Consider the following 11131-nt stretch of genomic DNA (forward strand, 5'->3'; position numbering starts at 1 on the left):
CCACAAGCTCAACCCCAAGGGTAGTCGAATTGGTAAGAGACTTTCATTTTACGAAATATGTAATTTTGGGTTCAATTCTTTTTATTTTCTTGGAGTTATTCATATGGAGGTGTTTAGTATTGTTTTCAGTGAAAGTTGAATAGTTTTCATTCAATTCGGTATGATCCGATTCATGCAGTTGTAGGGTCAGTATAAACCCTTGAAAATAATCAAGTCGAAGGCTTGGATACCGTCATTAGCCAAGAAAAAGAAAAGAAAAAAAAAGACAACAAGCTCAGGCTCAAAGCTATCTTATTGTCAAATAATAACGTCTCACAATATTCTACCAAAAAATAAAATAAAATAAAATAACGTCTCACAATAAGGGTGTCAATTTGGGATCAAATCGGAAACTATACTAGAATTGTTCTGTTAAAATTTAGTATTGGATCTTGATTTTAGTACTAAATAATAAATGGGATGAGAAAGTATTCTTAAAGTATCGAAATATAAGTTAAGTACTAGATAAAGCTAGAACTATCAATACCATTTCAAAGGGTATGTTCCATGATCATGTTAATTAAATGAGATGGTACTAGAATTGACACATATGGTATCGATATCAATAGTAAGAACCGTCCCGTTCGACACACTTAATTCATGGTCTATCTAAACATGTGACATGATACAGGAATTCACCTCCTTGTATTTCAATTCGGATTCAGCTGGAATCGACCATACCTGAGCAAGCCATGAATCAGCCTGAACCCTAAAGGGAGCAGATTTTTTGAATTGCGATCCGGAGGAATAAGGTATGGTATCCAGCCTATTCCCATCCGATCAAATCAAAGATCCGATTCTGTAATCTTGGTTGGAACTATTTGTGTACCGAATGTCAACCATAACCTTTTCAACGGAAAAATAAATAAATAAATAAAACCATAACCTTCTTGTTGTAGAAAGACAAGGATTCTCACACGAACATGGATTTAAGACTTGGCATCTTATTAGCCATGGCCAATACCAGATTGATTTACAAAAAATACTGGAGACAAAATAGCCTAAAAGAAAGCATCGTTCAATCTACTCAAAAAAATACAGCTGATCAATATCGGCATCAATATCAGTATCATTGGTGATTAACCTCTTAGGTAGGCAAGACCCACTGAAGGGTCATATAGAGACCCACAAGGGGCCAAATAAGGGAGCCCATTGGGCTACATTTATTTCAATACTATGGTTGTTACAACTAAATTTTTTTTTTCTTGAGAAGGGGGGGTGTTAAGAGGGTGAACATCCAGCAACCTTCAATGGACTTATGTTAGAGCCCAATTGTCTAGTTGTCTGCCACTAAACTAGAAGCTCAACTCGCTTGACCATTGATGGTCAGCCTATATGAACAAGTCGCATGGCATCACAAGAATAATTACTCCTGTATACTAAATGGGAAAAAGAACCCAACGAGTCTAGAACACTGTTAGTTAAAACGTGTTTTAAACGCGTTTAAAACGCGGTTGCGTTTTTTTGCCGTTTAAAACGTGTTTTCCCATGTGCTATTATACAATACGGAAAAAAATGAAAACAGCAAAAGAATCCGTTTTAAACGCGTATCCGTTTTTTAAGGGTAAAATAGGAATTTTATATAAAAAAATTAATTAATTAAAAAAAAAAAAAAACCTATTAGTAAAAGTGAAGAGTGAAGACAATATGGTATTTGGTTTTTGGTTTTTAACTTCCATACTATCTATAGGAAAAAAATCTCATCTTCTTATAGCCCATTGAGTAAGGAAAAGCTAAAGCTAGCAACATCTAATTTTCTTGTAGCCCATTGGGCTATTTTATCTTGGGACTCCCAGAGCTTTTGGAACATTAGATGCATGTATACAGGTAATAATCTCTCAAATTGCATAAGTATACTACCGTTTTTTTGGTTTCGTTTTTTTGAAAACTATATGTTTAATACTCTTACCGTTCGTTTTCGTCCGTTTGTCATTCCTTATTTTTTTTTTACCTTTCCCATTTTAACTAACAGTGGTCTAGAATAGGAAATATCAAGACACATGTGATGCAAAAAGACTGCAATGCCACCGTGTGAGCTGAAGACGCTTTCACCCGTACTCTCATTGATGCACATCTGGTGTTACCTGCATCAAAGTAGTAGGGTTCTTTCACCCAAAAGGATAATAAAAGGGTTAATAAAAGTGGACCACGACTATTGAAATTGAATTCTTCTGTGGCGTAACAGGGCATCTGATGCTCATCTAATGATCAGAAACGCTTAGACATGAAGTCCAGGGTGGTCACACATTGCTCAAGATGTTTTTGGGTGTTGAATGCATGCCAGACACCCCATTGTGCCAAAGAGGATCCAAGTCCTTGCTAGGATTGCATTTGGATAATTTATAGTTTAGGGGAAGGGTTTATTTATTTGTTTCCTTCCATTTATTGATTGATTATATCGGTGGAGATTAGCGGAGGATACACAATTAACTGGTATTCTTTGATGGAAAGTAAGTTATAATTAGATCATTGACGTTTTTGGTTAAGGTGTGGAATATAGACTGGGCCAGAAGAAAAGGTCATGCTAGTTGCGGCGCTTACATGGCCCCACACCAAAATGGCCCTGCACCACTGGGGGCGTGATGATCCGTTTTTTTCCCTAATAAGTATTAACCATTTAAAACGGCACAAAAAGAGGAAAGGCTGTTTGTGTTAGTTTGTGGGTGGGTGGGTGGTACCGTGATGGGGTATTGAAATCAAGAGGAAGAGCATACTTGAACCAAACCAAACCAAACATGCACTGAATTAATAACTCCGAATCTTTTGGATCTAATCTAACTCTACTTTTAATGGCCAACTTGCACTCATAAGTCACAACCCAGCCTGCCTGGACTGAGATTTGGGAATTGAGAGGGTGTCTTTTTTCTTTTCTTAAGGGAACTGGCCATCATTTAATTCAACTAGTGCTCAAGAACCTGGTTTTAGTGCATAGATATTATTTCAAACTTTCTGTCTTGACGTAATCAAATTCGGGATAGTTTTTCTTTTTTGCCAAAAACTCGACTGGGTTCTCAGTCTGATGATCCAGTCTGGTTCCTAACTGGAACCCAGCGCATCCATTGCCAATTAAAGAAAAAACAATTTGGGAGGAATGAGAGGTATTTGGGCAGTTGGAGGTATGGTTTGAGGAATCATGTTGGTATTGGCTTTGATTGGGACTGATCTTAATTCTTGATCGATATCATATCGATAGATTGATATAGAAAAAGGGCAAAATAATAATTTTTTTTTTTTTTTTTATTCCAAGATCAATCTAGATTAGGATCTGATTTATATCAGCCTTCAGATCCGTCCCCAATTATGTGTTCTCAAACCTTGGTTAGGGGGAATAATAGAAGGGATAGGGCAACATCACCAGTTTATCAATTTACCAAGTAGAGAAAATATTTGAAGGATAGTAAGGAAAGGCATTGCCTATGCATCACTCTTCGTTCTCTATCCTCTTTGGTAATGTAGGTTTTCTTATATACTAAGGGTAGAGGTTCGGTTGAGTACTGAGCTATATTTAAACCAAACTATTAAGCTAAAGTTTGGTTTCACAGATTCAAATCAATCTTTTATTAGAACCATGGCCCAAATATAGGAATATGTGAAATGATCACCACGTCCTTCCTGATTGATGCTCGTGCACCTCTTTCATTGGTTGGGCTATTGGCATAGGGGCCAATACTAAAGCTGTCAATTGGTCCTAAACTAGGTATTCAGTCCGGTTCCAATTTTGGTTCCAAGGAGTTTTAGTGTGATCCATAATTGGACCAGTTCTTGTCTCGGTTCTGAAAATCTATACTCGTACTGAACCTATCTGATTTTGGTATGATTCCAAATCCTATTCCGGTTTTGTATTCAGTTCTTATTTGGTTCCAGTATCCAGTTTTAAATTCAGTTCTATCATACAGAAGACAAAATACAAATACTCATTCACTATGTTGTTGGTATTCTCCAACAAAAGAGAATTTTAAACTTAGACTATAATTATAATTCTATAAGACGATTTAAATGATTATTTACATAAGGTTTCTATTTAAGTTACAGTAAGTGTTTAATTTAAAAAAATAAAAATGTATATCAAGTTATTTGGTTCAATTTCAATTAGAACCATCGATTCTTGGCATAAATCCAGATCCATATCAAATTGAATTATAAACATTCATTTCAAATCCAGGATATAACGATATTATAATCGATTTGATTCAATTCAGGGTATTTGATTTGGAACTGAAATCTCATGTGCCAACACACGGGCCAGGGTTCAACCCCCAACCAACCTCCTCTCCTAACGTATATAGTATAATTTACCATAATATCATTCTCTAAAATTGTCACCGTCCAGACTGAGGATGTGAATTTGTAACCGAAACCGTTTACCAAAATCGAACCGATCCGTTTACACCGAAATCGCAAAACCGTTTAGTAAATGGTGCGGTTATGGATTCAAGTTTCAGGTCGATTAGCCAAACGGGTCAGGTCGATTTTAACCGCAGAACCCGTTGGTTTCAAACCGAATTGAAATCGTTTAAACCGAACCATTTAAAACCGTTTAAAACGATATGACTAATCCGTATAACGATTAAATAAAGAAATAGCAGTAATCCGTATAACAATTAACAATTAAATTAAATGTCCATCCTGCTTTGGTATGATTTATTACAATTCAGTTCAAGTTTAGGCTTTAGATCATGAACTTGCAATTCATATATGTTACTATGTTATTATGTTATCACAGATGGAGTGTTTTGGCTGAACCACCTGTCATTTTAATATTTTATGCTATAGAATGCTGGATTTGGATGTTGTATGATATTAGTTCTAAATGTTTGAGAATGGTCATGCAAAGAAATAACACTAGATTATCAAATTAAGATATACCATCGTTAATATAGAATCTTTTATTTGTGATTGTCAATTATTTTTTGATAAGCTTATAATCTTCAGTTTAGAGATGGTTGCAAGTTATAACAAACCGATTGTAAACCGTTTTATCATATGGAATAAATCGAAACCGAAACTAAAACCGTTTAAAACTATGAAATTGATACCGTTTAGAAACCGTGGAAACCGAAACCGTTTACCAAACGGTCATGGTTTCAGAAAGTGGAACCTTTTAATAAATGGTACCATTATGATTTTAGTCAAATAAATATAACCTGAACCAAATTAATCCATACTATTTAAACCAAAATCGAACCAATTAACACCCTTAATCCAGACAATGGTTTTTACCTACACAAAAAATTTCGATAGCATTCTAAACTGCTCGTCTCACCAAAAAAAACTGCTCTTGTTTTGCCATTTTCTGCTGGACAGGTAAAAATGCATTGAAACATGACATGGCCCACCGTCAATAAACAATTGAGAACCAACTACTTGATGAGCATTGGCCCCACAAAGATGTGTTTATGCCCTAGAGTTCATGGAGGTGTAAAGCTCAAGACTCAAAAGCCGAAAATGGTGACACCACTCCGTCACTCCCCCGCTGTCTTCCGATGGGACAAGCCACAACGAATGTTTTTCGGGGCTCCATCCCCACTTAAAATTATCTACGGGAGCCGTAGAGGGCATTGAGTGTCCCATCAATGGAACCGGGTCGTCCGATGAATGACACCCTCACCGCCCTCTACTGCCGCTGTAGAGGATCCGGACTCAAAATTATCTACTTGGGAAACTTCTTCTATTTTCTTGGCCCGGCAAGGTGAGATCCAAGTAGGGGTGTCAACCGGCCGGGCCAGTCTCAATTGGGTCTAATCGGACTTGATCACTTGAAAGTAATCGGACTTAGCTTTGGGGAACATAGTACGATTTCTAATCGAGTTGATCGGTGTCAGGCTTTAATCGGGCTTCCTCAAAAGGGCCTTAACCGGACTTTAACCGGGCTACGGACTTATTTAAGTCTAAACGAGCTCTAAATGAGCTTTAAACGTGCATATCCTAAAATTCTATTCTTAAGTAGGTTGAGATTACGGTTGTTCTTTTTTTTTTTAAAAGAAAAGATTATGGCCATTACAACTTACAAAATAAAAGCTTAATTAAATCAAATCCTATTACAAAACAAAGGGTAAGAAAGCTTAATTAGTTTCTTACTAGTAGTGGCAAAATAGGAATTTTATGTAGTATTAAAGGGGGTCGGGCTAGGTCGGGCTAGGTCGGGCTACAACGAGTCGATTCAAGTCGAGCATATAAACGTGTTGGTTCGGTCGGGCACCTGACGAGCTAGCTATCTACACCGTGAATGCTCGTTTAATAAATTCCCGACACGTTTATTAATCAGGCAGATCTAGGTCGGGTCATAAACGTGTCGGGCTCGATCGGGTCTACCGGTACGGGCTCAGAATTGACACCCCTAGATCCAAGGCTCTAGAATGGTTGCTTCACGGCTACTTAGTTGAACTAGAAAATTTTAAATTAATAAACATAAAATTTAGGGGAAATGAATACTCTCTAGTTGTGCGATTCTTACATCTAGACACAAAAACAATAAAATGATGCTCATATACGCCATTTCATTGTTTTACAATATAGTTCACAATGTCAACAGTTTAATTATAATGTTCAATATGTGAGAGGGTAGTAGTAAATTTCATAATTTTTCCCGATTGTGGAAGTTGAATTTGGATGGAGGCATGATCAATATAAGATAGCCATGATAGCCATGAGGTTCTCTAAAGATGGACGCACTCATGTTTGTTGAGGTTGCACTAGTGACAATGACAACAATCCAATATGCTTGTGCGGTCCTCACACTCATTTTTACTGATAATTTATTAATAATAATAAGAAAAAAACAAAAAAAAACAACGGTAAATATCTCCCCTTTTTTTTTTTTTCAAGTAAATACCTCTCCAATAAAAAAAATGAATAAATAAAATAAAGAAAAAAGAGGATTCCCAAAAAGGTGATATGCATGGCTCCTTCCCTAATGCAGGGACCAATGGGAACATTAGTAGAAGTATCAACAAGTATAAGATTTTTGCCTTTCAGAACTTAATTCAAACAAATGTCCTTTCTTTATCGACATGTAAACCCAAAGTACTAAATTTTAAAACATTTCATTTTATCATTTCAAGATACTTATTAAGTTGAAACTTAACACATAACCAAGGGACCTAATGTCTACTTGTTCATTAAATGTAGGCCCCATTTGACATGCCATTTGGTTGATATTTAGGACCATTTAGGTCATGAGGTTTCCTCAGTGAACAACATACGAAACCTTTACTCTATTATTATTTATTCAAAAATTAGACGGAAAAAAATAAAAAAATAAAAATAAATAACTGTCAATAGCAATTGCTTCTCACTTTGCAACCTTGTAATGTATTAAAGTTGCGACACCCTTCGTTAGCCAAAAAAAAAAAAGGTGCTAACTAGAACAACTAGTAAGGATAATGCCATGTTATCTTCACATCTTGGGACTGAATCTTGCCTTGTCTCAGCATGTTTTGGATGCAGGGAACTTAGGTTATTTGGGCGACATTTAGAACAAATGCTGCCTAGGGGTCTAAACAACATAAAACTTGAATCAGTGTCTCATCCCATTTGCCACCATAGTTGTGGGTGGATATAGGAATTAAGTTTGTTTTGGGCTAGAATTAGTGTATATGTATTGGTTGCTATATTTTTCATTAATACCAAAAAAAAAGGGGGGGAGGGGGTTTACCATATTTATGTAATATTTTATACTTTAAGGTAGGTATTTATCAGTAATATATTTATATTACAGGTTATTCACTTAACTAATATATAAAATAGAAAATTTTAATATTATAGATAATGCCAAAATTTTCTAATAGCTTTTAGTTTGTCATGCCAAACCATGCCCAAACACATGCTGCAATGTATTTTTTCTGTACTTGAAAACATGATATGATCGATCCTAGCCAAGTTTTGCATAAGCCAACAGTGTCATACTTGGTAATTTACAAGACATAAAACTCTTCCAAACCCTGTTTCCTCACCCTACAGGGCCAGGTAAGAGGGTGCAACGAGTTGGATCAATGGTTACATTATTTTATCAGTATAATATATATATATATATATATATAATACACTAACAAAGAGAGATTAAGTTTTTCATCACCTAGGGATAAGACAGATTATGTGATGCTATGATTGGATTCTAGGTTCATAATTAACTCCCGTCTCATATTGTTCATGATTGATGAAAATATCCTTCTCCAATTCAATCCAAGGGTCAGATGAGGTGGATAAAGAAATTCTTAATTCACCATGGGTAGGAAAAACTAAGTCTAACAGAGAAAATAGAAACATAAACAAGGCCCCAACCTTATAAATCTAACAAAGTGAATTAAACATTAAACCAACAAAAATGTTAAAAACAGAGGTTACAATCAAATGGGCAACTTAACCATACGGGAAACAAAATGCTCTCTGGCCATGTGGCACCACTCTTGTGTTAGTGCTAGGGCCAATGAAGAGGCATACATGGGCATTAGTAGGGGGTGGAGGTCGGGTGTCATTTTGCCCTCTTCTCTGTTCTTGAACGTGACCTGGGAGCTTTCTTTTGCCTTTTTTTTTTGCTAACGACGGTTCTCTAGGCTATTGGCCTAACTAGTACCGTAGGCCCATACTGAGCCTACAACCACGTGGACCGGGTCATGCCGAGGTTGAATGAAAATCATTCAATTTTCACTGAAAGTAGTGAGGAGCACTAAACACTCTCGTATGAGTGACCCCAAGGAAAGAAGTGGAGTCGAACTTAAAACCACGTTTTCTGAGGCGAAGGCCTCTTGCCAATTCACCTTCCCCTTGGGGTTGAGCATCCTTCTGCCCTAAACAGCACCCTGTATTATGTTTCTTTATATGAAGCAACCTAATTCATTTAAGGCCAGAAGACACAGAACGGTCATGTAACATTAAGCATCACAGGTAGTAGGAACAACCCATCGGGTTTGGGATCTTCATTACTCAGATGCGCTGCAAAACCATGATGGGATGATCCAATATCCAACCCGACCCATTGTCCCCTTCCCGTTAATGGGTTGATAGCTGTAAGCTGTTCTTTATATTGTTAAGATTCTTAACCTAGTTCTTTTCTTGGCTCTGGTGTTCGAGTTGGCAATCACAAGGCTATCCAAAGTACTCGTCTCCCTGCTTTACAGAATGCAGTTCAGCTCCAACTGGTTTGCATTACCATCTCTTCCCCTCTTTCTATGGCCTCCCTGCTGCCTGCAATTAAAAATGGACTATATAACACTTCCAACTTCGTCTTCAATCTCTCACCAAGTTCCCGCCATTCTCATCCAATCCAATTACCCAAAACAAAATGAAACAATCCAATCGTTTGACAGACTCTGGAAGCAGCAGTCGTCCCGGCAGTGCAGTTGGCAATGACGGCAGTACTGCGACTGCTGCCGGCGGGAGCCACCCAGTGTACCGTGGAGTGCGGCGGCGCAGCAGTGGCAAATGGGTATCTGAAATAAGAGAACCAAAGAAGCCAAATCGAATCTGGCTTGGTTCATTCCCAACCCCAGAAATGGCTGCTGTTGCCTATGATGTCGCGGCACTTGCACTCAAGGGTCGTGATGCAGAGCTAAACTTCCCAGGTTCCGCATCATTCTTGCCTGTTCCAGCCTCAACCTCCCCACGTGACATCCAAACTGCTGCTGCCAGTGCTGCCGCCGCCGCCGGTGCGGCCACTGATTCCCTGCTAGAGTCATCAAGGGGACGCATGGGGGGTACTAGGGAAGAAACCCAACTGAGCAATATAGGATTAGATGCTCCTCCGGTTTCTAATGATTATCAGTACATGGATGAGGAGTTGATCTTTGACATGCCAAACATTCTCGTGAATATGGCCGAAGGGATGCTTCTCAGCCCTCCTCGTTTTGACTTGGCTGCGGCTGGGGACGATGACTACACAGACGATCACAACCTCTGGCATTACCCTTAGTTCATCATCATCCATCTCAATCCACCATAAACCTAATTAAATTATACTCTACAGGGCTATCTATAGCTATCTATATCACTATATGTGTATTAATCCCCTATTATGTATGAACAAGATACCTATCTCTGTAGATTATGAAACCTAAAACTGGAAGTGTGGCTCCCCCTTGCCTTTTTTGGATTGCTTTACCCTGTAAAGTAATGTAATTGCACCCTTCTCTTCTGAATTTCTAATTAAGATTACAGTACTCTTGGACATCTTAGAAACCGGGATTCATCTTCAATATTCTTGCTAGTCTTGCAGAGCCCAGAAGTGAATTCACCCACTGCAGATGATGATCAACTTCTTTATTGCACCATCTATTAATGAAATATATGTGCCTTCTGAATCTCTAAACTAACATTAATGAATGGAGATGAGAAGGTGAGGAGGGAAGGAAAGAGGCAGTTCATCTCAATTTGGTGAAAGGGGTGAGGGATGGTAAAGCAAGTTGGGGGGTTTTAGTCAATCAGAATTATGAAGAAGTTGATCGGTGGGTGAGGTTTCCTTTTGAAGTTTTAATCCTGCAGATTTATTTTATATTATCATTAGATTATCGTGTCATAATTATTCATGTCAAACCATGAATAGCTATGGCTAGGTACCTTGTGGTTACTAGTAATTAAAAAGTACTACTCATGAAAGATATGAATGATGACTGATGACATGGGGGATCTTTCCAACATCAGGGGCCAACCTTCTATCCTTTGTTCATGTATAATTTTCAGTGACTTGGACACTCCACACATGACTCTCATCAATTGGTCAGTAACGCGTCTCATTGATGCTGAATCCTCACCTTCCACTGATATGATATATCTCATATTGAGTTCAATCTCTTAAGCTGTGTTTGGTAACTGTTTCAGAAAATTTTTCTGCAGTTTTTTCATTTTATAGAAACGAAAAAACGGAATAAAGCTTTTGGTGCATTTATGGTGTGTTTAGTTTTTTTTTTTTTTTTTTTGTAGAACAAAAGTGAAAAAAAAAAAAAATGCTAGAAACGAGAATTGACGGAATGACAAAAGGTAGTTCCGTCATACCAGTTTTATCCAAAAAAAAAAGGCGTTTTAATACAGAAACTTAAATTTTTGTTTTTAACATGAAACTTATTCTAGAAGTGTTACCAAACGCAGACTTAGTCTTTCA

General features: G+C 37.5%; 1 protein-coding gene across 1 annotated transcript; it reads left to right on the forward strand.

Annotated features, from left to right (window-relative positions):
• Positions 1–9319: 9319 nt before the first annotated feature.
• LOC122086302 (ethylene-responsive transcription factor ERF024) lies at positions 9320–10196 on the forward strand. The gene has a single exon (XM_042655059.1). The coding sequence runs from the start codon at positions 9320–9322 to the stop codon at positions 9944–9946; it is 627 nt and encodes a 208-aa protein (XP_042510993.1). The 3' UTR covers positions 9947–10196.
• Positions 10197–11131: the final 935 nt, after the last annotated feature.

This window comes from Macadamia integrifolia, chromosome 8, assembly GCF_013358625.1.
Source record: "Macadamia integrifolia cultivar HAES 741 chromosome 8, SCU_Mint_v3, whole genome shotgun sequence".
Classification (NCBI taxonomy): domain Eukaryota; kingdom Viridiplantae; phylum Streptophyta; class Magnoliopsida; order Proteales; family Proteaceae; genus Macadamia; species Macadamia integrifolia.

Bases quoted from the DNA above. Each gene is read 5' to 3' on its own strand.
- LOC122086302 (XM_042655059.1), top strand. From the start codon at position 9,320: ATGAAACAATCCAATCGTTTGACAGACTCTGGAAGCAGCAGTCGTCCC.